The sequence below is a fragment of the Vigna angularis genome, chromosome 11 (assembly GCF_016808095.1).
Source record: "Vigna angularis cultivar LongXiaoDou No.4 chromosome 11, ASM1680809v1, whole genome shotgun sequence".
NCBI classification, from domain to species: Eukaryota; Viridiplantae; Streptophyta; class Magnoliopsida; order Fabales; family Fabaceae; genus Vigna; species Vigna angularis.
The window spans coordinates 1497044-1524909 of record NC_068980.1 but is presented as its reverse complement, the minus strand read 5'-3'; the positions used below and the strand labels follow the sequence as shown (position 1 = coordinate 1524909).

Sequence of the window (27866 nt, the reverse complement as noted above, 5' to 3'; positions counted from 1 at the left end):
TATATCTTATAATTTTAAGAAATTAAGTTACCAAAATTTATTATTTATTAAACTTATTATCATTTATTATTAAAACATTATTAATATCTAATTTTACACTCTAAATACTTATACATTAAAATATTAAAGATCTTATATCAATTAAAAATAAATTATACTTACAATCCACTTTACAACAAGATACAATACAACATAAAAGCTTCCTTAACTTAGTCATCAAGTTCATAAACATTTCCATAGTTCTTTTCATTCATTCTTCTTTGCTTTCTGTAGTTCACTAGTGCCATGTGGTGGTTTCGGAGATAACGGTGGACTCACCTTTAAATATTATTGGGTTTAGGGTTAAGGTATATTTTATTAAAATATATTTTTTTTCTCAATTTTTACTCAAGTACATCTTAGCTAAACAATTTATGCCCTATTTCTCCTCCATCTGCCAAATAAATAAGTTTCACTCTGTAATTTGCTATACATATTACTTTTATTGACTTTTATAATAATTACATTATAAATCACATTCATAATAAATTTTAATCAATTAAAAATATTAAAATTTCTACATTGATAATATAATACGAGCTTGTTGAAATAAATTTCACCTTAAATACAAGTTAATATTAGTTTTATAAGCTGCATCTAGGATGGTAACAAGTTGGGTAACAATCACATTACATTCCCGTAATTCGATAAAAAAAAATCAATTCACTATCAGCATATATATATATCCATTGTGAATATTTTAAAAACTAGCTGAATACCCCTAAATATTTAAAAAATATATTTTTATAAATTATTAAAATAAAATTACAAAAAATATAATATAATATAATATAATTTAAATATAAATTAAAATTTAATTAAATTTAACTTAATAAAATATAATTTTAATTTTAATTTTAATTTTGATAGATAACAAATATCTGCCTATACAGAAAATATAATATTTAAGCGATATTAAAATACTCTCCTACACAAGAATAATAAATAATGGTGATACCAATTATTCATCCCATATTTTCCATCAAATCGGATTGGCTTTTCTAAAACTAAATTTTAGTGTTAATTTAAAGAAAAGCTTATTTATTTAATTTTGTTTTTTATCTAAAAGAAAAAGTTACCCAACAGTTTAAACTCCTCAACTGCCGTCCTTTATACTTAAAGTGTGTGATGTTTTTCCATATCTGCACAGTCTCCGTTAAATATTTATAGAAATAAAAAACAACAGTAGAGCTGTAAGTGTGAACATGAAGCAATTGAAGCACGCAACCTGAATTTTTCTTTATTATATGTTTTTGTCGTAAGTAGAAAAGGTGATTACAATAATTGAGCAGCATTTGACTCGTGAGTCGCAGCATATCATGAACATGTTCAGTGGTTCTATAATTGCAACATATATTATTGCGAGATATATATATATATATATATATATATATATATATATATATATATATATATATATATATATATATACTGTAAGTAGCTAAGAATGGTGAGACACGGAGAAAGTTGATTCCAGATATGCATGGAGACAGTGGCCGTATGAACACGCAAATTGATCTCTGATCGAGCGAGAATTCGCAAGCACTGACATCACTCCATATATATGCTGTGCATGAACATTATTAGTTAAGTTGTTGGTCACTTGGTCGTGTGTTTTGTAGCGATTAAGGAGAATGGACAAGGAAGTGGAGCTTGGTTCCCTTGGAGAGGAGGTGTCTACCCAACACATTACACAGCCACAGAGGCGCAAGGGTGGTCTTGTGACCATGCCTTTCATCATCGGTGGGTGCAATGAAGTATACTTACTTGCTCATTTACAATACTTGGATTTTGTTTCCTTTGATTCAATGGTTCTTTGGTTGATATGGCAGCAAATGAGGCACTTGCGAGTATGGCAAGTTTGGCCCTTTTGCCCAACATGATACAGTACTTGATGGGAAGTTACAAGCTTCACCTTGCCAAAGCAACCCAGATACTTCTCTTGTCCTCTGCTACCGGCAATTTCACCCCTGTGGTGGGTGCTTTCGTTGCTGATTCTTATCTGGGTCGATTCGTCACTATTGGGTTAGGTTCTGTCATCTGTTTTCTGGTATTGTTTTTCTTCTAGTCTTTTTACTTTAATAATTCATTTTGGAGCTTGCTTCTTCTTTTGCTCTTTGATTCTGCAATATGAGAAAATAATTAGCTGATTAATTAGAAAGCGTTTCTACAAAAAGGGTTCTAGATCTTAATAATGACAGTGGAAAGAAATATTCACAAGATATGTTTTTTGGGGGACTGGGGTGTAGGGCATTTGGGCATTTTCTGAAAGAAGGCAAAGCCGGTCACTTTTAAGATGGGAATGAAATTAATTATTACAGAATACTATACGATTCCTGTAGGTCAATTACTAAAAACCCTCTGATTCTGTTCGAATCTCTTCGAACATAACCCTTTTCTCTTGTTCAGAATTGGATGAGGACAATGATTTATGAGAAAGAGAGAATAATACAATACAAGTGAAGTGGTGCGATCAGAAAAGTCTTAAAACGGTTTCTTTCTTTTTCTTTGGCTACAGGGAATGTCACTGCTGTGGTTAACAGCTATGATCCCACAGGCACGGCCTCCACCTTGCAGCCATGATTCTGAAGGCTGTAAATCGGCAACGGGAGGTCAAATGGCAATGTTAATATCGGCCCTTGCACTCACGTCGATTGGAAAGGGTGGTCTAGCATGCTCCTTGGCATTCGGTGCAGACCAGGTCAACAGAAAGGATAACTCCAACAACCGGAGGGTTTTGGAAACATTCTTCAGCTGGTACTATGCTTTTGCTGCTATTTCTATCATCATTGCATTCACCGTAATTGTTTACATCCAAGATCATGTTGGATGGAAAGTGGGTTATGGAGTTCCAGCAGCACTCATGCTTTTATCAACCATCTTCTTCCTCCTTGCCTCTCCACTTTACGTAAAGAACAAAGTAAAATCCAGCTTGTTCACTGGATTTGCACAAGTGATCACTGTTGCCTTCAAGAACAGAAAGCTTTCATTACCACCTACGAACTCCCCTGAACTTTACCACCACAAGAAGGACTCCGATCTCGTTGTTCCAACTGATAAACTAAGGTAACATCAAATTATCATCTTTTGCATATCCTGTGCATCATGAAACACATAACTTCATCTCGTGTTTTACTGTCCAGTTTTCTGAACAAAGCTTGCGTTATTAAAAATCCGGAACTGGATATCGCCTCTGATGGTTCAGCATCAAATCCATGGAGACTCTGCACAGTAGATCAAGTAGAGGAACTGAAAGCCATTATCAGAGTGGTTCCCTTGTGGTCTACAGGGATCATGATGTCAGTGAACATCGGAGGCTCATTTGGGTTACTGCAAGCTAAATCCCTGAACAGACATATCACCTCACACTTTCAAGTGCCACCCGGTTCTTTCAGTGTAATCATGGTGCTTTCAATATTTGTATGGATAGCTCTGTATGACCGAGTCATTCTTCCATTAGCATCAAAGATAAGAGGGAAGCCAGTGAGGATAAGTGCAAAGAGAAGAATGGGAGTTGGTTTACTTTTCTCTTTTGTTCATCTGGTAGTTTCAGCAATCGTTGAGACTACACGGCGAAAAAGAGCAATCCAAGAGGGATATCTTAATAACGGGCATGCGGTTCTGCATATGTCTGCAATGTGGATTTTCCCACAACTTATCTTGGGTGGCATTGCTGAAGCATTCAATGCAATAGGCCAAAATGAGTTTTATTACACAGAATTTCCCAAGAGTATGTCGAGCGTTGCTACTTCTCTTTCTGGACTGGGAATGGCTGCAGGAAACTTGGTATCTAGTTTTGTATTCAGCGTGATAGAAAACGTTACTTCAAGCGGTGGAAAACAAGGTTGGATTTCAGACAACATTAACAAGGGTCGTTATGACAAGTATTACTGGGTTATTTCTGGATTGAGTGCTCTTAATATACTGTATTACCTACTATGCAGTTGGGCTTATGGTCCTACCGTTGATGAACTGCGTAAGCTAGGTGAAGAAAATGGCTCATCGATGGAGGAGGAAGCTTCAACTGAACTTAGAAATGGAGGTGAGTTTCACAAAGACTTCAACAATAGTAAAGAAAATGGCTCAAAGGATTAAGTGTTTATGTATAATATATTATACGTTTCTGTGTGCAGATACGAGTTTTCTGCACAGTTAAATTGTAACAATACTATAAATGCTGTAGACCATAAATTTTATAAGAATCCACTCAGCGGTTTTAGTTCTATTCAGAGCGAACAATGATTTTCTATGTACCAACTGGTTCTGCTAACTTTACTTAAAAACACTTCAATTATAGAGAAACATTAAGATAGCAGGTTACATATTTATATTTATTTAACATATATTATAAAGATAAAATAAAATAGTCACAAAAAAATAAATTTTTGTATTTTTAAAAGAAAAAAAAATAACTTTTTTTATTTTTAAAAGAAAAAATAATATTTTTTTGTATTTTTAGAAGGAAAAAAAATGTTAAATAAAGATAAAAAAATTGATGTGAATCAAACTATTATTTCTTCCATCAATAATACAATTTAAGTACGATGGATAAAAATTAGGATACAAAATATTGTATACGTTCATATATTTTACAAATTATTAGCATTAAGTTAAAATATATTTAACATTTTTCTTTTTTAAATATGCCCTATCGACTAATTATTGCAAACATTAATAGAAAGAAAGATAAACTTACAAATAATAAATCGCATGTCAATTTAAAACAATATTATATCATTGAAAAAGATGATGAGTATCACTATTCTTAACCACGAATTCCTCCTACAATCCTCGTGTCTCACGTGGTTCTAAGAGTCAAAGTTATTACAGCAATTTCATTTTCCTTTTTTAAAGAAAAATTATAACAAGAAAAAGACAATAAACTCAACCTAGATCTAAAATTTTAAAATAATGGATTTATGGTCTTGTTTTCAACTTTCTATTTTTTACTTATTATAGGATTAACAGACGCTAATATATATTTTAATACACGATGCTTTTTTGGACACCTGCATTCATTTGATAGCTAAACATATACAATTTATTAACTTGTATGCGTCTCATTAATGAAATGTCATGGAAACACCAACTATATTAAGTAATCAGTTTGTTTTCATTTGTCATTGTAAATCTAGTACATAAATTAAGAAATATAATCATGACCTATAACTTCTTTTTTTCTTAAAATTTCATATTATATGCGTTATTAACTCGAGACATTTAGTTTTAAAACAAGAGATGATGAAAACTGTTCGTACAAATTATTATATTTATAATTTTAAACAATTAAAAAAAAAGACATTTAGTTTTCAATAATTGTTGTTACATAAAGATTTTATTAAAAAAAACAAAAACATGAAAACAACATTAAATTTATGATAAAATTACGTTGTGCCTATAACTAAAAAAATATTTAGTACGAAAAAAACTTATAATGTTTTTTTACAAAAATTATTTCATACTTTAAACTTCATATAAAGAAAAAAAGTGAATTCTTCAGTATGTTAAAAAATTTATATTAGTCAATTCTCTCATATTTCAAAAAATGCTTTTAATTTTTAGAGTTTTTTACTTTTAAAGATTTAACATTAACTTTTTTTGTCTATACCTATTAGATTTTTAGTGTCAATTGATTCATCATATTATAATTTTTTATTCACATATATTAGTTTATTTAGAAATCATTTTCAATTCTTTAAAAAATTAGTCTCCTTATAAATCAAAAGATTATAAACTATTGTTAAAGTACTACGAGTTAAATATAATTATTGTAAACCCTGCAAATTATTTACAATAGAAGTCATATCATCTAAAGAAGACATAATAGCCAAATAATCAAATTTCACTTGCAGACCACCATCTAGATTTTTAAGAAGATAATATTAATTCACAATATAAATATCATCATGATTACCTCTATCATAAATTGCATCGTAAGTGCTGTCACAAACTTCATAACGTGTTTCACCATATGCTCTATCATAGACTTCATCATAGACTCCACAACATACTTTAACACTTGAGCTAAATAATTCTTAGTCACATATTGTGAACAACCACCTTTAAATGATAACGTTGTTATTATATTCTTTCTTTCAAAAATAAATTTGACATATTGTTTTAACCAATTTAGTTATTTAGTTTGACACATCAATAATTATAGTTTTTTATCATTACTTTTATTATTTTAGTAATGATTATTAGTCTATTATGATAATAATAATAATTATTTTTTCCATTTAATAGCTTGTTTTCTTACCACATTTACTTATACTAATACTTCTATTCAACAAAAATAAGAAGGTATTGAATATATTGTTTAAAATGAAAAATATATGTATTTTCATAAATAAGAAAATTTAGAACGCCATAGCTAGGAAAATTATGTTGGTTTGATTAAAACTATTTTATTTGAGACGAGTTTGAGGTTTAAGTTTTATAAGTAAAAAGTACAAATGAGAAATAATATATTTTGTTCCTAACACGCATCATACATCAACAACAACAAAAATTATAAATATTGCACATCAATAGTGAGTAAAATATTTAATAAAATGGCACATGATCCAACACTTCCCCAGCACCACCTTCATATATTTTGTAATCAATAATTAAGAAAAAAACCGGAAAAAAAACCTTAATGAATTATGGTTTTATCCAATTATTGGTTAATCATACTTAATCAATAATGTTTTTTTGGTTTGCTGCTACCAATTGTTAGAAGTTTCACATCGATTAGAGATAAGGCCAATTCATACTTAATAAGTGGATGTAAACCTCATCTTACAAACTGGTTTTGTGAAGTTGAGTTAGCCTTAAAGTCCACTTATAACACCAATTTTGGTCCTGTTGTTGCTGCATTTTTTGCTGATGCATATTTCGGTCGTTTTCTTTCCATTGGTTTAGGTTCAATTCTCAATTTCCTGGTTCGTTTCTCTTTTTTCTATTTTATTTCTAACTTCTCATCTCTTAATAATTTCTTTTTCTATGCAACTTCTCATCAGTACTGATTAACACATATTATTTGTAAAATTAAAAAAAATAAATTCTATGTTGGAATTTTTATTTTATTTTTAACGGGAAATGTTGATAAGATTTTTCTAGTGACACCTTTTTGTCTTCATATACTTCAACTTAATTATCAGTCTTATACATGCCAAAATAAATCATTAGTTTTGATATTACTGTTTGTTTAGGGTGTATGGATTAATCATAGTATTAACATTTTTCATGTGACTTATTATTTTTATGTTTTTTTGTGTGTGTTTGGATAGTCAATTATTCCTACAATTAAATAGATAGTCGATTATTCATATAATTAATTAAACTAATAAATGTGTCTTAGAAAATTTTAAAGATCAATAAAAATCTAATCACAAGTAAATTCTATTAAATTTGATTACTAAACTGTTTAAATTAATAAAATGATTAGTTGGTTTTCATCATTACTAATCAATATCTTCCAAACTAAAATGATCGGTTGGAAGAGTTCAATCAATGTGCGTAAGTTGCCTACATTCAACATAAAACCTTAATATTTGTGAATCTTACTTTATATATCATTTTAAATTTTTTATTTTTATTCCATGTGAAACCTCTGACTCATATATTTCTTAGTTTTTTAACATTTTAAACTAATATTCACATCTTGAATCTCCTAATCACGTGAGCCAGTGTGCATCCAAAACAAAAGGAAGCATTGAGGTTGACAACATTACCAATTATTAAATCGTGACTAATATTCAAAATATAAAAGTGTACGAAAAGATACTCTTTAATTATATGTTGCGTATAAGTTTATATTTTAACTTTTATGAAAATATAGATGAAATTATCACATTGATTAAAAGAAATGATATTCATGCATTTTTTTATATATTAATTATTGTTGCATAGTCAATCTCGTATAAATTTAAGTTAATATTAAAGATTGTTAGACTAGTTATGTTATAAATACTTTTTAAAGATTATATGTACGTAATTATTAAAATATTTTTAATTTATTTCATACTTTATCTTACAATTTATGTAATTATAATCTTTTTATCATTAAATAATCAACATTAGAAAAAAAATGTATATTATAGTATATTAAATTTTATAATATAATTTTTGCTTTATTTTTTTATTTTTTATAAATATATTTATTTAATAACTTTTTACCATATACATATAAAAGATAAATAAAAAAAATATAAAAATTGAAAATGTATAAATTAAATAATTATTTTATAAATAATTTATTTCTTTAGATAAAATAAAAAAAGGTACATAAATTTATTAAAAATATAAAAGATGCCCATTTCATTTATTAAAAATATGAAGAAGGGTATGTATATATATAAATATTAATGTCCTTTATTAAGAACACCAAAAATGAGTATTTAATAATTAAAGAATGTTTTAGTGTGAATGGAGACTTCTTTGATACAAATTATATGTTGATAATAATTATGACATAATTGTACGATATGATATTTGTTTTGCAGGGAATGGCGGTGATGTGGCTGACTGCGATGATCCCAGAGGCAAGGTCATGCATGCACTCAACTGAGAACTGCAAATCTGCAACAACACTCCAAATGGCTATCTTACTCTCTTGCTTTGCTCTCATATCCATTGGAAATGGTGGAATCTCATGCTCCTTAGCATTTGGTGCAGATCAGCTTATCCAAAAATCCAAACCCAACAATCAGAGGGTCTTAGAGAGCTTCATAAGTTGGTACATAGCTTCTCAAACCATTGCTGTCGTTTTTGCCTTGACGGGAATAGTTTACATCTAAGACCATTTTGGCTGGAAACTGGGCTTTGGGGTTCCAGCAGCACTTATGCTCTTCTCCACTTTCTCCTTCTTCCTCATTTCCCCACGTTATGTCAAGCAGAAACCAAACAGCAGCTTGATCACTGGCTTTTCCCAAGTGATTTTCGTTGCCTACAAGAACAGAAACCTTTCATTTCCACCTAAGAACTCCACTACCAATGGCGTCTATCACCATGACAAGGACTCGACCCTTATCGCTCCAACTGATAAACTAAGGTTGAAAGTAAAATCATGCATTTCCCTAATGATCTTGAGTTCGATGAACTGATAAAGTTATTGACTTTAGGTGATGCTTACTGTTTGTAGGTTTCTAAACAAAGCTTGCATCATCAGAGACAGAGAACGGGATATAGCCTCTGATGGGTCGGCTTCAAAAAAATGGAGTCTTTGCACAATAGAGCAAGTGGAAGAACTGAAGGCAATCATTAAGGTTATTCCCATTTGGTCGACCGGTATCATGGTGGCAGTTAGCACAAGCCAGCATCACTTTGGTTGCTCCAAGCTAAAACCATGAACAGACAGGTCACTTCAAACTTCCAAATTCCAGCGGGCTCTTTCGGTGTGTTCATGATGCTTGCAGTGTGCATGACTGCGGGTGTCTATGATCGTGTCATCCTTCCTCTAGCTTCAAAAGTGAGAGGAAAACCAGTAAGCATCGGTGCCAAAAGAAGAATAGGAATTGGACTGTTTTTCTCCTTTTTGGACTTTGTGACTTCGGCAATTGTTGAGAGTATAAGGAGGAGGAAAGCAATAGGAGAGGGGTTTGTTGATAATCCTGAGGCAGTCTTGGAGATGTCTGCAATGTGGCTTATCCCACATAATATTCTGTGTGGTATAGCAGAAGCCTTTAATGCAATGGGGCAATCAGAGTTCTATTACTCTGAGTTTCCACGTAGCATGTCAAGCATTGCTGCATCTCTATTCAGCCTAGGATCTGCTGTGGGAAACTTGGTGGCTTCTCTTATACTCAGCACTGTGGATAACATTACTTCCAAAGGTGGAAAACAGAGTTGGGTTTCAGATAACATTAACAAGGGTCACTATGACAAGTATTATTGGCTTCTTTCCATACTGAGTGCTGTTAATACTCTTTACTATTTGGTTTGCAGTTGGGCTTATGGCCTTAGTGCTGAAGCAGTCTCAAAGAAGGAAGAAAGAGGGAACATGGTTCATGATCAACAACAAGAGGCAATGTAATGAAACCCAATAATTGTTCACTTAAATGTTTTTATACATAATTTGGATATTCTAACCTTTTTTTTAATGATCAGCTTCTGTGTACTGTAGTACTATATAGAAAAAACCATGTTTTGTACAAGTTGCATTCATGAATAAGATATTTGGCAGTTGCGTCTTGAATATTAGTAAAAGGTACAAATCTTATATTACTTTATATTCTTCCAAAGATTTTATACAGTAAGACTCTCCTCCATGTAAGAATGGATGCAACAATTTATACAGTGATATACTTATCATACCAAACTTGCCACCTTTCGGCTTTATTTTCTTTCTTAGAATTCAGACACAAGTATCAGACATGAAAAAGTAAACAAGCACAGAACGAATCAAAAGAAATACAACTCAGTTTAATTTTAACAGCTCCACCGTGAATGTGTTCACTTGGACATGAATTGGTTTGAAGGAGGATTGTTCAGTGTTTGATCACTTTGCTGTTTTGCATGCTTTTGTGCAAGAATTCCATTCCATCCTGCATATGCAAATTGCAATAAGTTATGTGAGATAATAATTAAGAACGTAAAATTGAATAAGGATGAACAGAAGGAAGGAGCTGAGTTACCAAGAGCAGGGTCAAGTCCTCTGATTTTTAGCTCTCTGAACTCTTGACAAAGGGAACAACATGGACAAAATATGTGAGAGACTATGTCTGTGTATGGTGCTTCAACCAAATTATACCTCTTTCTCAACTTTGTTCTGTACTTTGACCCCATTATCCATTGAGAGCACAAAGCAGGCATCATTAATAGGTAAATGAAGCTCCCCAGATGACAACCTGAAATCATTTGAACGTGTCAATTGTTGGAAAATCTTTACCGGTGGATTCGAATCAAAACATGAGAAAACATTATATTATCTTTAACTTGAAATTAAACATGATGTTTGTGAGATTTTTTTACTATGTTGTTTAATCTGTCTATTTCTGAGTAATAGAATACTACAACTCACTCTTGAATTTCAATATTATGGGTTCAAACATAATTTATATCAAAAAGTTGAAAAAATTATGAGAAACGAATGCATGGTGAGCTAAGTGTAAGGGTCCTTACTAAGTTCTCCGCCATCTAATATTTCTGCTGTCTGCCCAAATGTTACACACGGGAAAAATGATGTCATAACAGCTGCAACCAAAATCAAAGTATACATAATTAGATCAACCACACTGCATTTTGCATGAAGCAAATAAAGATAAATGAAAAGGATAGCTAATTGTTTCTAATTTTCTTGGTAAGGACAAATAAAAGGGTAATTAGCTTATTCATTTTTCCTAGGTTTCCCTTGTGTCCTTGCACAAACTCATAGCATAAACTGCAGCATTTGCTCAGTTATGCATCAACTCAGCTGTTTTTGAACAGAAATTGCTTATGGAAAAGTAACCCAAGTAATTCTACCATCTAGGCCTAGCCACTGAAAATTAGCTCATACATTGAAGTCATCAAACAACATTATATGTAGGTAGAATTGTAAGCCTTCATTGAGGCTATTTTCTAGCTTTGGAATGAAGAGCAACCTCTCCACCTGAATTTTTCTTACCAAAAAAATACTAATATCTCATGGTAATGGAAAGTGCTACTAAGTTCATTAAGGTTATCTTTCTAGAACAAGTTTAAACGTGTAATCTAGTAAAAAACTTAGTTGAAGAAATTAAACTAAAGTAGATATTACCATTTGTCTGATTCTCATGACAGTCAAATAGTCCAGTGCTCCATGGACTCCCTATTGGCTGAAAAGTATCAGCTTCATACCTTGGAGCAAATGAACCAACGGCTTCATTCTGTTGAATCTTCTGATCCTCACTGGCCTGCATCTCGCCTTTTTCTTTCTTGAAAAGTTCTGACAAAAACCAACAATGAAGGAAGCCTTGAATTAAACCGAACGCAGAGCAGATTGCTCTTGCAAATGCTGCTGGACTTAGAAATAAATAAATGAATGAATCTACAGCCTTTAAAAGAGCATTGGAGTATGAAAGGGCAGAGGGTATTACAGAAAATTCGTGTATCTCATTTGATTGATGAAAATATATTAAAAACTTTAGAAAGAAGTTTCATGCTCGGACGTGGACAACTGGATGGAAGAGTAGACTTTGAAAGTCGTAGATAATGGAATGAAAACAAAACCAGATTTTGGAGCTAATAGCCGAAATGCTTGACACCAAAGTAAGTACATGCACTGATATCTTAATGTACGCAAAAGTCAAGTCAAATAAACAACTCAAAACACCACTGTACTCTGCTCTCTTAAGAAAATATTCTGCTAAAGTAAAAGGTAGAATCAAGTTGCTATCAAAGGTTTTGTTCAAGTTGACTAACGTTATTCAATGAAATCATGCAATGCATTGCAAGCATGGGATTATTCTCCTTTTGGGTCAAAGGATCACCTCTTAACAAGGTTCAACATCAAAGCCATGGTGTGAATGTGTAACTTCGGCGGATTTTGCAGACGCGTTCTTTAAACTGAATTCATGCTAATATGATGGAATTCAAGTCAATTAGATTGGTTATCATTTATAACATACTTATTGTATTTAGAGCAAATTACAACAATATTCTCTAAGTTTTCTTCTAATTATACTTGCTCTTCTTTTTTATGTAACAAAAAAATCTCTTAATTATTGTGATTTCATCATGGTCACACTTTTTCTTCGCGAACTTTGTTATCTCGATTTAAAACAAATTATAGCAGCACTTGTAAGGCTTGTTGTATTTATACTTGTACGCCTCTTTTTGTTTTACACAAAAATTTCCTAATTTTTGCAACTGGGTTGTAGCAAACACTGCCTAATATTTATAATGTAAAAAGTGCTTTGGGCAACCTGTTTTCTTCCTTTGCAGTAGGTAACTTTCAGTGATGGCTACTGTATAGTTATAAACTGTATAGTTATAAATTGTCGTATATGGTAAATTTATTGACTTTTGTAGTTACCTAAAAGTATTTGATGAATTAACTGTCATATATGGTAAAAATTTTAATTTAAGCTTTTCAGTTTTCTATAAAAAAAAATATTAAGGAGTACACTATTATAGTAAAATCATTTATATTGTTATTCAATTACAAATTTATGTATATAACACGTTCTTTTGAACTTTATTATTACAAATTTATATTAAAATAGTAAAAAGCATTGATAACGAATTCATTTTAATACTTTAATATACTATGAAAGATATTTTCAATTGGATAATCATACTTTGACAACATTTTTTTGATAATATTTTAACATCATTTACGTGTTATTCTGTAATTGGTTCATGTTAGTGTCTATGATTATTATTGTTGATTGTAGAGTAATTTTGGATCAATTTCAGAATGACACGTAGATTATGTTAAAATGTTGTCAAAAAAATGTTATCAAAGTATCATTATCCTTCTCAATTATAGATAACGAACCCAAAATTTATGATAAAATCATACAAATTCATTCAGCAATACAGAAATACAAAACCCAACAAAAAATGTGGTTTTAGCTAGCGCTTCCCTTTTGTTTATTTGGAACATTACACACTTGGGGAGGAAAAAAACCCTATATTGTGAACAAAGTCAGCAACAATATTCTAAGGATCTCTCCAAGTATGAATTTGGTATAAAAAAAACAGCCTATACAGCATTCCCTTAAGAAGAATGACTATCAGTATCTGTTAGCCAGGCAAACAAAATACATACTTTTGATGGAAGACCTGAACGAATCATTCTCCAGAGTCCCATGGCACTATTCCAATATATTACCATTTCCAATGTACATCACACGCAGCCCAGAGACATGGTCATGTCAAGACCATCTCAAATACTTACCTTTTCGATTCCCCAAGACCTTTCTTCAACCAAACTAGTTGCTACCCATTGATGGTTTCATATGCTGGATCTGTAAAAAGACACACTAAGGTTATAAATCCAAGTATATCGATGAAAACAAAAGGTTAAGCATTTTATGGAAAGTAAGAGAAAAAAAAAACTAGGTCATCTAAGGAGTAAAAGGTCCAGTTTAGAATACCTTATTAACAAGCAAGTTCACTTGTTCTCTGTACATTTCCTTCAAGTCTACAATATCCGCACGAAGTTCCTCCAGCTAAACACATTGAAAGTTTTTTTTTTCAGTGAAAACTAAAAAATAGATCACTTTTTCATTATAAAAGCAAAAAAATAAAAGGAAAGACGACAATTTTGGCAAATCAAAGTCCTATGCCCTAGTATAACTACAAGCCTACAAATTATTTTCTTTTCTTTCGCCCATTATTGTATTTATGGCCTAGTTTGTCTAGCGTTTTTCTTTCATTTGATTTCTCAGATTTTCTGAATGGGTCACGATTCAGAAGTGCCATACTCTTGTCTGGACCCTAAAGTATTTCAAACACAAGAAAAATGATCAGAAAACAAACTTAAGAATTAGTTCATAGGATGGCAGTGATTTCCTTACAGATTGAATAGGCAGGCAGGCCACTAGGTCAGGAATCCAAAAACCAAATTATGTCTAAGAAATTAGTCCTAGAAAGAAAGCAGAGGTTGGCAAAGTTAGAATTACCTCTTCATCACGTTCGCCCATCAATTCCAAAGCAGCAGAGTGCCTCCTCCTTAGTGCTTCTAGCTCTGATCGTAAGCCAGGTAATACAGCAGCCTCCCCACGCAACTTCTCACACTGCAGGGTAGATATGATATACATGTCATGGTTAATGACAAGGAACGTGACCCATAAGTGGTAAACAGGAAGCAAAATTCACCTGTTCTGTCATTTTGACCAGCTCGTCAGCAAGAGAATCGCGGATAGATTCCAGTGATGCCTGGAATTTGTATTATTAAAATAAATCATCATTGTATCCCAAATAAAAAAGGGTCATCCAGATCACTGTCTTATGATCCAACAGCTTAATATAAATTATATTAGTGATAAACTATAAATTCTATTACTTGAACATCATGATAAATTCTCAATGATAAGAGAATGTCGAGCTCTGAATAAGAATGTATGGTGCAAAACGTTTACAGGGAATGAAGGCAAGAAAAATCATACCAGACGTGACATGTATGAAGCAAGTTCACCCTCCTTCTGACGAAGTGCAGCTTCAAAAGAACTGAGTGTCATGCTTTTCACATAGTAAGGACTCATACTTAGTTCTCCTGGGTTTCTCCTATCAGAAATACTATCAGATGAGTCCAACGATGCTTGCAGAAAGTGGCTTTCTTCCAAGCTTCCAAGGGAGCTTGCACTGGAGACTTTCCGAGAAAGGTTCCCTACATTATAAAGAATATTAAACATATATCACAGACAACTCAGCCATAGTGATGGAAAGAGAAGCAGAGCATCACACCATTCTCAAAAGCAGAAGTTTGCTTTGTAATGGGAGTTTGATCTGACGATGGAGCAGAATGAACACGGGCAGTTCTCTCCAGCTCTGATCGAGCAGCCTTTTCTTTTTCTATCTCCTGGCAAAAATTAAGAACTTAACTCAGGATCTTGATAAAATATCACAAAGGTAATTCAATACCCTTGCAAGCAATACTGTACCTAGTTATTTCTTCTTTTCATTTTTATGTATTGTTTCTGTTCCATAATTTGCCCAAATATTCTAAATAAGCTTGCTAATATAATTAACTCCATTAATCCATATAATGTTGAAACATCCACCATAAAAGCAAGTTGACTTAATTTTGTAAATTTTTTACAGAAAAGATCATGCAGCATGAAACCAAATCTCTCCTTTGGCTGGTAATCCCATTACCCACAAAATGAGAAATGATAGAAAATTTAATCGGAAGAGAAACCAAGAGCTTCATTAACATATTTGCAGTGCAATATTTGAAATCCATAATCAAAAAGCTCTACCTGCTGAAGATGCTCCCTATGTATCAGTGCCTCCTGTAACTCTTGCTTGTATTTCTGTCTAATGTCTCTGATCTCTTCCTCAAGCTGTCTCACACGACCTTCTTGAGTGTCAGCTTCCTCCTTTGCTGCAAGATATTCCTGCCTACTTTCAGCTGCCCTTTGTCTCTCCTTTTCAAGGGTCCTACTTAATTGAGTCTGTTCTGCTCTTAAACAGGAAATCTGTAATTCATTGTTAGAGCAAAAAGTCACATACACGAAGTTGCCATTAAACATGCGATTTCACTGGAGAAATTACAAAACCTGAGCCTCAAGGACATTAATTCGAGACAAGGTCTGAGATAAGCGTTCATTCACAGATCGCTCTCTTTCCTCTGCAGTTGCAGCTTTAGCCTCAGCTTCCTGAGAGTCCATAGGAAAAGATGGAGAAATACAATAATATCTAGGGAGAAAGTTTCCAAAATTAAATTAAAAAAGTATTCTACTGACCTGAAGTCGAGAATTGAGAGTTCTTTCAACAGCTGCCCAAGCTTCAGCTCTTCGGGCATTTGTTTCCTGTTATAAAGTGAAAGTATAGTACAGATCACATGGAACAAAACCTATAAAAAACAGAAGGAAGAGTAATGCCGAATCATGTGTATGAACCTGCATGGCTTCAATTTGCCTTAAAAGTGGCCTTGTGGATTCAGGAACTTGGGTAATCAGTTCCTCACACCGTCTTTCACTTGCCTAGAGAAACCCAACCAAACTATAACAACTACCTAAAGCACAAATAAAGTGGCTAAAACTTATTTGTAACAAATACAAGCAGAAAGAGTGAGAGCAGACCTGATAACGTTTTTGAAGATCCTCAATGTCCCTGCGAAGCATGTCTTCTTTGAAGACAGCCTAAAAATAGACAAAGAAAACATTAAAACTGAAAATAGCATCTTGAGAAAGTTAATTCCGTAAAAAGAAAGGTCAGAAAATAACAGAGAAACCTGTTGTTCCTTTCTACTTAATGTTTGCCTCAATTCTTCAAGTGCCTGAACTAGCATAGATTCGCGTTCCTCGGCTTCTCTCAAACGACTTTCTAGCTCAGTTCTTGCTTCATTGTTCACACGAGCCTCGGCTAATGCTTCAGCTTCCTTAGCAGCAGCCAAAGCATTTGTATAATATTCTTTCTGTGCTGCAATTTCATTTTGGTGTTTTTCTATCGTTTCTTGCAGCAACTTCTCTGTAGCTGTCTTGTCCTTCTTGATACTTTCTACTTTATTCTCCTCTACCTGGTTTGCATGGCATTAACCAAAAGTATTAGTAAATATAAGGATCGTCAACACATGCTACTCCAAAAAAGAATGACATTTCCAATGATATAGAAGATTGTTCACAACTCTACAGTAGCACACAACTATAAATGATAATTACCCTGAAAAATAATATGAATTTAAATTATAAACAGTAAGATGGGATTTTTATAATCAAACTACAGAAGAACACCTTTTGCAAAAAGATAAACAATCTGCACCCGAAAAGTAAAGATAAAGCTCTACCCATAAACTTTCCAATTCCTAGATCCATGGTTAATTTTCATTCAAAAGATACCACCAGCAAATAATAACTTCTAATAATGCTTTCAGAATAATTCCATCACCTGAAGTTTAGTAGTCAAACCTTTCTTCTCCTCCTCGAGATCTCTGATCTAGCTTTCATAAAAAAAAATAATTAAGAGATTTGTAACAATATGTAGGTATATATACGATTGAAGATTGTGGGAAATACAACAAATAGTCTGCATACCTGAGCCCTTAGTTTCCTAATTGTGGATTCTTGAGTAGCCTGCTTTTTTGAAAGCTCTTCACCTGGGATGAGAGACAGTCTAATATGAAGAAAGAGCCTTTATAGTCTCCACAATTAAACCACTCCATGCTTCAATGGATAAATGTTTTAATTACAACCGAAAAGCCCTTCAGAAGAAATTATTAATTTCCAACCAAAACAATGAAAAGTAACATTTCACACACAATTTTATAATGTAACATCAGCCTTCCTCAATTTTAAAATCTAGCTCTCCTATAGACCTTGTTCAAAGCTTTCAACCAAGCCAAACAATAAAGGTATGCAAAATGCCAAGTCCGAGTAAAGGGGTTTACAAAGCATTTATTACTCTAGAACTATGAAAATCTTAAATGAATTCTAGACAAGATCTTACTTTCCATTTCCTAAATTTAACACACTAAATTAAATGCAGCTATGCAGAAATTCTAGGCCCGAGTAAAAGTGCATACAAAGCATTTACTACTCTCATAAACTAAGGATATCCATGTTAAAGATCCAAAGAACATACATCTAAAAGAATCATCCACATAGTCAACCCCAAAGAGACAAAAATAACAAAATATATGATTTTGTGGCCCCAGAGCCTGGATGATACAAATTTAGGTTTAATTTTAGACTGTGGTACCTTCTGCCATTACTTGGGTAATTATCTCATCCTTTTCTTTCAAGAGAGCAGCCGCATCAATTTTTTTACTCTGGTCTCGGCGAAGTGTATCCCTCTCCTTGGTGAGAGCGTAAACCTGTAATTAAACACCAAAAAAATTATAAAATCCCATAACTGTAGCTCAAACTAGAAATGAATTTCTAACACCAATCCCCAATGCTTTAGATGCTCATGTTATAACATTGAAATTATAATTCATCGTCTCTGCTTCCATGGAAACTTCTTGTTTATTGAATGCACTAACATTGCAAGAATTTGACTGCTATACAAAAAAAAATAGAACAGCATATCAAAGAATAACTGAAGCATTGCTTCTAAACAAAGCAAATGATGCAGGAAGCAGCAGCACCTCCATAGAATATCGTCTCAGCATAACTGACATTTTTGGACACACACTTGTCAACCCTTCCACTTGTTTCCAACATCTCTCAACCAGGTCACAATAAAAGAAATATTTCAGGTGATACACCTCTTTGATACATATTGGACACCCTCCAACACAACCAAAGAAACTAAACACTTCCTAAACACTGCTATTATATTAAAAATAATAATAATAATAATAATAATAATAAAACAACTAATGTCATAAATATTGCTAGACTCGACTTTCTTTTTGTGAGGTACATTTTCATAAGACTTAAGTAGTTATTTTTAGTACTAGAATACATGTTTCTTAGTATTCTGATGATCCATTATTACATGAAAATTGTAAAACTTCACAAATTTGTTTTACGAAATATATAAATGAGATCTTTGTCATGTTGACTATATAAACAAGCAATGTCCCTCTATTCTATATTTTAGATATTAATCGTTTCCCTGTGACCATGTTGGAGTTGGTTCTTCATAAGCGAAAGTTCATCCCTAAAAAGACTGACTTTGCAACCTATATGGCATCTGTGCCAGCTATGCACTTGTATGACAAGAAACTTAAGAACATCTGAAATGAAAAGTAAGCATTAAAAGGAAAACATGTGACCCTTAATAGTAGTTTTATCAGTTGTCCCTAGCTAGGTTAGTTTCTGTGATGAAAAAGTCAACCATAACTTCTCTGTATAGACTATACACAACTTTTGAATTATGCATCTTAGTTATACTACTGATAAGTATGCACAAAAACAAATAAGATTTACGAAGTTGTAACATTCCACTATTTTTATTTGCATTTGTATTAGTTAATTATTACTATTGAATTTTGAATATCAAAATATATACGGAAGATTAAATAAAACATTATCAAAATCACAACAACCATCTGAACAAATTTAAGAATATCATATTAACTAACTATCAACTTCACTAACCAAATATTTATATTTATCAAAATTGCATCCTCTTTCTTAATGTATCCTACATCATTATAATTTATTCTTCTAATTTTATGAATCAAATTTTTCTTAAGATACTACAAAACCTCAACCCAACTATTCCTCCAACATTAACTAAATATTTCTTTGTATTCCACACCAATCTTCGAACACATAACTATCACATGTTGTCACAAAATACCTTTTCTCCTTCAAAAAATTAACATCTTTTCTTTTCTCTAGTTCTAACTATAATTATGACCAAAATAATAACAATAAAAAACCTCCCCTATATTCCTTATCAGTCCTGAAACACTCAAATCACATGCTCTGAAAATATTTTTCACTTTCCAAGGATTCTCAACTCTTTCACTGTAATTCTAACAATAACATAAAACAATTATAATAAAAATAATCAATTACAAAAAATACTTCCCTTAGCTTTATTTTCAGTTTCTGAACTAAACTTCCTACAATTTCCTTCTCTTCAACACCTACTCCTTTCTATATTTCCGTTCAACCTCGTCTCTGAATTTCTAAATCACTTTTGTTTTTCTCACAATTCTGATGTTGCCCTATTATGTTCACCCTCCTCTTTTTAATAAGTAACCTACAGTTTTATAATCATATTTCCTCTTAATTGTCAGTGATGACTGGTTATGTTAATTTAATTTTTTTTAATTGACATTAGTACGATAAAATTGTCCACTTGCAATTTTTTTGTAAACCTCATGCTAGGAAAAAAAATTAAATAATTAACTTTTGTAAATTTTATTTCTTCTTTGAAATATATCTATATTTTCTTGATTAAATAATTAATTTTTACAACTATATTTACTCTTCCTATTTTTAATTAAAAACAACTCACACATATCTCACATTAAAACAAAATAATAAACCATATATATATATATATATATATATATATATATATGTATGTATGTATGTATGTATATATATGTATGTATGTATATAACTTAATTTAAAATTTGACAAATTATGGGTCTTTACACAAGTGATACCTTTCTTTCAAGAGTTGCAACTCTCTGATGGTATTCCTCTCGCAAAGACTCAACTTCTGCCTCATTGGATTTTCTCTGTTACACAATTATCAGCAATGAAATATAAATATTCCAGAGGAAATGGATGCAGCAGAGAACAACACAAAATAAGATGAGAAATAAAAGTAGGGAACAGGGACATGCGCTAATTAACTTACAAAAACACCAAAGGTATCTTCATAGAAAGATGTGCAAAGAAAAATTGTTACATCATAAATAGTATACAACATGAAATATCCAGAAAATTACAACACAGACAATATCATGTAAAAAAATTCACCTTCAATAAATTTCTTATCACCTACACCTGACACAAAATTAATCAAGGAAGGAAAACTAGATTTTGAAAAAAATGTCTACTGAGCCACACCATCTATCATTGACAAATAAACATGTTTGACTTCTACTTTTTCATGATATTAGTATTCCATGTTGGTCGCTCAGTTAGCCAATTCATTTGTTGTTTGTCAATGCAAGATCGTGTCTTAGAAATGGCATATAGGATCAATGATTAGCTTCTAATGCTACATGTGCAAGAAAGATTAGGTTTAAATATTTAATAGACAGATGTGAATACACAGATGACATGACAAATACCAAGGTTCAGGAAGTAACGATAAAAAGTTGTATTAAATCAAAACATCGCACAAAGCTACTGCTAGGTATTGAAAAAGTAAATATATACCTTGAAATCCTCAATCACGGATTTTAATTGTTCATTTTCATTCATCAATTTTGCAATGTCATCAGCTTTGGCCTACAAAGGGAACCAAGATTATGAAAATGTAATAAGATATCCAACATTATAATGGCCACAAAAAAGCATATAGAAAACGAGTATAATTATAAGCAACTTCTTGAATATATTGGAACATTAAATTGAACTACCTTTATCTATTAAGAAAGACGAAAGATTTTAGGTGATTATAGCAAAAGAAAAGGGGTGTAGAGGAGCAAGAAAGCATATTTACAAAAGGGTGAATTAGAAGCCTCTTTTACACCATCAATCTGCACTATCTTTATTGTGAAGAGCCTAGGATTCTTTATTGTAATAATAAGTCAACTATAAGCATTGTTCACAATCCACTTCGGCACAATAGGACCAAACACAAGATAGATAGGCACTTTATTAAAGAGAACCTAGATAGTGGCCTTATCACCACTTTTTATGTCCCATCTAGGCTTCAGTTAGCATATTTGTTTACCAAAGATCTTTCCACTACAAGTTTATGATCTCACATTCAAGCTCGGAATGATAGATATCCATTCACCAGCTTGAGGGAAAGTGTTGTCTTAGAATATTAAGTGTACACACAAACACTCACATATATATAAAATGATCTTAACCAAGAAAAAAAAAAGACAATGAGCCCACAAAACTTCTTAACTAGACAAAGTCTATCTAGAGATCAAGCCATCATTCATCATAGTTCTCACTTTTCAACTAAAAAGAAAAAAAAATCTCCTTAAAAAAACAATATGAATCCCAAATCCTTTTCTTGCTAATACTAAAAACAAACAATTTTTTATGATCACTTCTCAATCGGTTAAAAAAAGACTAAGAAAATTTCCTTTTGACAAAGTGAATTAGTAACTAAACTATTTTTACACCACTTAATAATCTTCATGACTTCTGTTTTATGTAAGAGAAGCTTGGGAAAATATATAGTCTAGGAAAAAAGCTTGGTTCTACAAACACATAGACCCTAACCAAGACAAAACGTAAAACAGACCAAGAAAAAGCCTACCTAGAGATGATGTAGTGCTTAGATCTTCTTGTGATATTACGAGATCTTGCAACAAAAACATACAAAAGCTGCCATGATAACATGCACTAAATGAAATACCTGAGCCTGTCTTGCAGCACCTTGTAGGGCAGCTTCCATCATTTTCATTTCCCTTTTAACCCTCTCTAGTTCAATCATGGCACCAGAGTCAGAAATAGTTCTTTCAGATCTTATATGATGCACTTTCATGTCAGTTTCAACATCATGGGCAAAGTGGTCGCTTTCATGTTCTTCTGCAGTTGTTTCATTTTCAGGTAAAAACTCTACATTTACCACCTTAGAAGATTCATTTGGAGTACCACTGGGCAACTGTTCAATACTTGATTGATCAGAGTTACTGGCTTCATCCGAAGCCACAGACTGTAGAACAGAAGTGTCAGTATCATCTCTTTTCTCACCTTCACTCGATGCCTCATGTTGAGCAGAAGATACTCTCTTTACACTTTCATCTGCTTGTACCCTCTCTTCTTTACTCTCCTCTTGTGTCTCAGCTTGAGAATTTTCATTCCCATCACTAATACCATGTGATTCACCAGACTCACTAGTAACAGCCTCATCTACATTGTCTGCAGGACTAAGAGGAGTGAGTTGCATTGACACTGGACTCTCAAAGCCTCCCTCATTGGTAATCTCTTTCTCTTGAGAATGATCTATGGCATCTGAACTCTCAATTTTCTCAACAGAGGATTCAGTCAATTCAACAGGCATCTCCAGTGAGTGGTGTTCCTCCTTTCCATGATCCAAATTCTGTTCAATTGTTTCATCCGCTGCTGACTCTGTATGCTCACCATCTTCTTCTTTCTTAAGCATTTTATTTTCTTCTTGGGCAGTGATTTCTTCATCTCCCACATGGACTTCATTATCAGTTTCAAGGGCCTTGTTTCCTTCGTCCACTGGTGTATGATCCAGAGACTCTGGCACTTCTGGTAACTTCTCAGTTTCAGAATCTCGTTGAGAGGATTCATCTTTTTCAGACATTTCTTCTGCAGATTCCTCGCTTTTGTTCCCCATAAAGGCCATGACAGGATTAAATATGGCTTTCGTGTCGGTAGATATAGGCCATGACCCAGCATCTAGAATTCAAAAACCAAACGATATAGCTCCAATCAGTGTCAAAACCGAGAAATCCCCACATAGAGAAAACACATCTAATCAAAAAATTCAAAACTCAAATCTCACAACAGTTAATGAACTTCACATCTACCTCTATCATAAAATTCACACACGACAAAGAAATGCTAGGAACTGCCATTAAGTACCTTCATTGCTGGACTCAGCCTTCTCTTCGAAGCCAAGAGCGGAATCAAAATTCTTCTCAATATTCTTCACACTCTCCTGAAGCTTATTAACGGCTCCCGCCAAATCGGGGAAGTTCCCCCACGATTTTTTCCCACTAAACCACGCCATCGCGAAAGCTACAAACCAAAACAAAACCGAACCCTGATGCACATTAACAATTAAAAACGCCACTCAATTCCTACTCTATTCCAACCCCGGATCCCAAAAAAGCATCAACAATGTAACTCAGATAAGCATCGATTGCAAAAAGAAAAGACGGTCAAATTCAATTCATGCACCACACCACCGCGAAAAAAACTATGCATCTAAAAAACCAAGCCGAGTGGAGAATAGAAAAAGCGAAATGCTAGGTAAATCTGAAATCTGATCATTGTAAAGGAAGATACGAATGCAGAGGGGTTGAGTTGGTGAGGAATGAGATCAATAGTAAAAAGATGCAAGACGAACCTCAATGATGCGATGGATCCAGGAATCAAATCGTGGACGTGGCTTTCGAAGTGGTGGAGCTCATAGCTGAATTATTACGAAGCTTCACCTACAATACAATTGAATCATCGAAAAGAGAGAAAAGTTGTCGGTGAGATAAAAAACGAGAAATGGAGAGTGGCGTTGCAGAAACGCGGGAATGGATGTTCAATTTTATGAATTCTGCAAAACTAATGCTAATGCTATGCGAGGGATGACAGATCCTCCTCCAACGCGATTCTAAAGGTTTCTTCTCTTCGCACGTTGGGTTGGGGGCGAACGCAACGCTGTCGTATGGCTACTTTCATTTCTTTTTCTTTTATTAATTATTTTGATGAGTAGGGTGGGCGTAATTTGTTGATAGATACATAACTTCTTATTTGCATGTTTCAATAGGGTAGAATAGAAAATATAAATACGATGCAATAAAAAAAAAATAATACAAATAAGATTTTTTTTTAATGACAGAAAAACCTGAAACAGTTATTTGAATCAAAATACAGTAATTTTATGCGCGAAAAATAGCTTCCATTTTATAAGGTTTATTAATATTTGGAATTTAAATTATTTTGTATTGAAAATATTAAGTGGTTTGTTTGGATAAAATAAAAAAATTACAACTACATAAATCATTACTGTTTAAGAATGAACGTTTCGATTTCGATTATATAAATTGACAACATAAAAATACACTCCATTCAAATTTTAAAGAACGTGATTAAGAGATTGAGGAGTAGTTTAGTTTATGAGTTTACAATATCTCCCGGAGAAAGAATATACTCATTTTTCACATTCAAATAATTCCTAAAAAATGAGCCTCTAATATTAGCCATTGAAATTATAAATACTGATAAACTCAGTTCCTAATTTTACAAAAACCAACAGTACAGTCTTTTATCGTATAAAATGTCGTTTGCTTTAAAAATTGTAGTGAATGACATTTTGCAAAGTTAAGAAAGCTTCTTCACCAATAGTCACCACAGGAACACAGGCCATGATTAAAATTATGATAGCGATTGACGTCTCTCACAGTTATCTCCCTCTCCGTGATTTTCGAGATGAACTTGATTGCAACATGACAGTCTTCACAAATCCGAAGATTCTTTGTTATCAAAAGCCTGGTCCCTGGCAATGTACTTATGAGTCCAAATGCAATAGCTAGTCTTTCGCTGTGACTGCACACCATGTCTGCCTTCTCGTCTTCCTCCACATCATGGAAGACAGATCCTGTATCAGGGGCATATCCAGCTTCTCGCATTAGTCCTTCTAACCTCTTTAACTCTGCATATATTGCACCAGAATTTGGGTGTGAAACATCTCCAGAAAGAAATGCATAGACCTTGTTCTTTACTTCAATCCAGCTACAAGCAATGTTTTTCTTTATTCCTTTATCTATCATTAACTGCCTCAATCTAGCAACTCCTTCCCACTTACCTGATTGAGCATACATGTTAGCCAAAATCACATAATTACCAGAGTCATCGGGTTCAAGTTCGATTAATTTCTCCAAAGCCACCTCTCCTAACTCCACATTCCCATGGGTTTTGCATGAATTCAGTAAAGCACCCCATACACCGGAATCTGCCGTTACGTCCATTCGTCTTATAAGATCATACGCCTCATCCAGTTGACCACAGTGACCAAGGAGATCAACCATGCATGTGTAGTGTTGAACGGTGGGGTTGATACAGTAATCCTTCACCATCAACTTATACAGTGCTCGCCCTTCATCAAGCAAACGCCCTCGGCTGCAAGCTGCAAGAACACCAACAAAGGTTATATGATCGGGCTGAGCCTCTTCCCTCATTCTCTCAAACAAGTCCAAAGCGTCAACAACAAGACCATGCATCGCACAGCCAGTAATAATAGCATTCCAAGATACAACCCTTTTCTCCCTAAGCCGCTCGAACAAGATACTAGCAACTTTTACAGAACCACATTTTGCATACATGTCTATCAAAGCAGTTTTGACCTTGTCATTGGATTGAAACCCATGTCTCCAACCAAATCCATGAATCTCCCTTCCATGAGGAAGACAGGCAATATCAGCTGAAGATGAAATCACAGTGACTAAAGTTGCCTCGGTGGGTCTTACACTCGTTGCCGCCATCTCGCGGCATAGAGAAAGCGATTCGTCAGGGTGTCCATTTTGAGCATAAGCTGCCAGCATGGAGTTCCATAACACAGCATCTCTCTCAAAAAATTTATCAAACACGTGACGGGCATCGACCACACAACCACATTTGGCATACATGTCAACAAGAGCTGCACCAACAAACACATCCCTCTCCCACCCAGTTCGTATCACACGCTCGTGAATGATCCTTCCCTCTCCAATTGTGGAGAGTGCAGAGCACGCTTTGAGAACAAATGGGAGAGTGAAATTATCGGGCTTGAGCCCATACTCAAGCATCTGATGGTAAAGTGAAATGGCAACCTCGTGGGGCCCATTCCACGCATAAGCCCGAATCAAGACGTTCCAAAGAAACAAATTCCCTTTGGGAATTTGATCGAACAGCTGATGGGCATTCCGAATAGAGTTACAAACGCTGTAAAAATTGACCAGTTTGGTGGCCAAATCTTGATTGTGAGCAATACCCAGTTGACACAATCGGGCGTGGAGTTGTTTCCCAGGTCCTAACGCCTTGACAGAGATACAAGACTCAAGTAGCAAAGCGTAACAGTAGTGATTAGATGGTGATAAAGGAAATGATTGAACTTGGGCGTGGCGTGAAGTAAAAGGGTAGTGTTGAGGGATTTGCGGTGTGGCAAACGAACAGTACAAGAGTCGGGGTTGGAAATAAGACGGTGAAACGAGGAAGATTTTGAAAGAGAATGAAAATGTAGAAAGGATTCTTGAGGTTTCCTGCGTCTTCATAAAGGAACAGAAAGAGTAGCATTCATTTCGAGTGGTTTCGCAAGTGTTCTGTTACAGCCTCATCATATCTGGCTTCGGTGATTTCTATCTCTGCATCGCCTTCGATCACGGTCAAACATGCTTCTGCATCGCTCTACATTTAGACCATGCTAATGGCTTGCATGGTTCAGTTCATATGATAGAAATAGAGAAAATGAAAGAGCGTAACCCAGAAAAATTAATTAGAAACTAAATGTGTTACATTTAAAAAAGTAAAACTAATGATAATAAATAAATACAACTTAATTAATTATGATAAAATATAATAGTTTAACGGTTATTGATTCGAAATGGTTATAATTAAATATATTTTTAGTCTTTGAAATTTAAATGTAATTGATATTAATTCAAAATATTTTAGTTTTTTAAATTTAAAAATAAATATGTGATAGGATACAGGAACTATTTTTTAAAATTAACTTATACCCAATAATAATGTACGTGGTAAAATAAACTTGTAATAATTACTTTATAATGTTGCATGATGGAAATAAATTAGAATTTGAAGATTTATTAATTAGTTACTGTGAGTAACTAATAAAATAAGTATGCCTAATTACATTTTAAAATTCATAAAAATTAATCATTCATGGGTTATAGACCATATAAATTTAGTCAGTTAATTTTGTTCAAATAT

At 33.2% G+C, this 27866-nt stretch overlaps 4 protein-coding genes and 1 pseudogene across 7 annotated transcripts; 2 read left to right on the top strand and 3 right to left on the bottom strand.

The window, feature by feature from the left end:
- Positions 1 to 1471: 1471 nt before the first annotated feature.
- Positions 1472 to 4264, top strand: LOC108334424 (protein NRT1/ PTR FAMILY 1.2). 3 transcript variants are annotated; one of them, XM_052870455.1, is made up of 5 exons: positions 1473 to 1782; positions 1872 to 2089; positions 2558 to 3105; positions 3183 to 3883; positions 3984 to 4264. In XM_052870455.1, exons 1-5 carry the CDS (start codon positions 1674 to 1676, stop codon positions 4022 to 4024), a joined length of 1617 nt encoding a protein of 538 aa, XP_052726415.1. In that variant the 5' UTR covers positions 1473 to 1673; the 3' UTR covers positions 4025 to 4264. The 3 variants fall into 3 exon arrangements, with proteins under 3 accessions (XP_017425752.1, XP_052726415.1, XP_052726416.1); XM_017570263.2 differs by having other exon boundaries at positions 1472 to 1782; positions 3183 to 4264; XM_052870456.1 differs by lacking the exon at positions 1473 to 1782 and having other exon boundaries at positions 1924 to 2064; positions 3183 to 4264.
- A 4164-nt stretch (positions 4265 to 8428) lies between these two features.
- Positions 8429 to 10107, top strand: LOC108332971 (protein NRT1/ PTR FAMILY 1.2-like; annotated as a pseudogene).
- Positions 10108 to 10285: 178 nt separating this feature from the next.
- LOC108333710 (protein PLANT CADMIUM RESISTANCE 8) lies at positions 10286 to 12087 on the bottom strand. The gene is made up of 4 exons (XM_017569186.2): positions 11762 to 12087; positions 11146 to 11217; positions 10659 to 10871; positions 10286 to 10568 (listed from the first exon to the last, which is right to left on the bottom strand). The coding sequence occupies exons 1-4, from the start codon at positions 11901 to 11903 to the stop codon at positions 10477 to 10479; spliced, it is 519 nt and encodes a 172-aa protein (XP_017424675.1). The 5' UTR covers positions 11904 to 12087; the 3' UTR covers positions 10286 to 10476.
- Positions 12088 to 13530: 1443 nt separating this feature from the next.
- LOC108334095 (golgin candidate 5) lies at positions 13531 to 24654 on the bottom strand. 2 transcript variants are annotated; one of them, XM_052870643.1, is made up of 20 exons: positions 24295 to 24654; positions 23808 to 23988; positions 22609 to 23621; positions 21447 to 21518; positions 20723 to 20797; positions 18352 to 18466; positions 17688 to 17749; positions 17542 to 17589; positions 16889 to 17173; positions 16737 to 16796; positions 16554 to 16637; positions 16398 to 16463; positions 16212 to 16310; positions 15912 to 16130; positions 15397 to 15511; positions 15099 to 15319; positions 14809 to 14868; positions 14613 to 14726; positions 14085 to 14159; positions 13531 to 13955 (listed from the first exon to the last, which is right to left on the bottom strand). In XM_052870643.1, the coding sequence occupies exons 2-20, from the start codon at positions 23953 to 23955 to the stop codon at positions 13920 to 13922; spliced, it is 2967 nt and encodes a 988-aa protein (XP_052726603.1). In that variant the 5' UTR covers positions 23956 to 23988; positions 24295 to 24654; the 3' UTR covers positions 13531 to 13919. The 2 variants fall into 2 exon arrangements, with proteins under 2 accessions (XP_052726603.1, XP_017425226.1); XM_017569737.2 differs by having other exon boundaries at positions 23808 to 23963; positions 24295 to 24653.
- A 472-nt stretch (positions 24655 to 25126) lies between these two features.
- Positions 25127 to 27388, bottom strand: LOC108333101 (pentatricopeptide repeat-containing protein At4g21065). The gene has a single exon (XM_017568436.2). The coding sequence runs from the start codon at positions 27188 to 27190 to the stop codon at positions 25277 to 25279; it is 1914 nt and encodes a 637-aa protein (XP_017423925.1). The 5' UTR covers positions 27191 to 27388; the 3' UTR covers positions 25127 to 25276.
- Positions 27389 to 27866: the final 478 nt, after the last annotated feature.

Coding starts and splice junctions, on each gene's coding strand:
- LOC108334424 (XM_017570263.2), top strand. CDS start 1,674: ATGGACAAGGAAGTGGAGCTTGGTTCCCTTGGAGAGGAGGTGTCTACC. Junction 1,783..1,871: donor GACCATGCCTTTCATCATCG/GTGGGTGCAATG, acceptor TTGATATGGCAG/CAAATGAGGCACTTGCGAGT. Junction 3,106..3,182: donor GTTCCAACTGATAAACTAAG/GTAACATCAAAT, acceptor TTTACTGTCCAG/TTTTCTGAACAAAGCTTGCG.
- LOC108333710 (XM_017569186.2), bottom strand. CDS start 11,903: ATGCAGGCCAGTGAGGATCAGAAGATTCAACAGAATGAAGCCGTTGGT. Junction 11,218..11,761: donor TCATGAGAATCAGACAAATG/GTAATATCTACT, acceptor TTTTGGTTGCAG/CTGTTATGACATCATTTTTC. Junction 10,569..10,658: donor AGGACTTGACCCTGCTCTTG/GTAACTCAGCTC, acceptor TTGCATATGCAG/GATGGAATGGAATTCTTGCA.
- LOC108334095 (XM_052870643.1), bottom strand. CDS start 23,955: ATGGCGTGGTTTAGTGGGAAAAAATCGTGGGGGAACTTCCCCGATTTG. Junction 20,798..21,446: donor CCGTGATTGAGGATTTCAAG/GTATATATTTAC, acceptor ATTGTGTAACAG/AGAAAATCCAATGAGGCAGA. Junction 14,160..14,612: donor TGGGCGAACGTGATGAAGAG/GTAATTCTAACT, acceptor CAATGTGTTTAG/CTGGAGGAACTTCGTGCGGA.
- LOC108333101 (XM_017568436.2), bottom strand. CDS start 27,190: ATGAAGACGCAGGAAACCTCAAGAATCCTTTCTACATTTTCATTCTCT.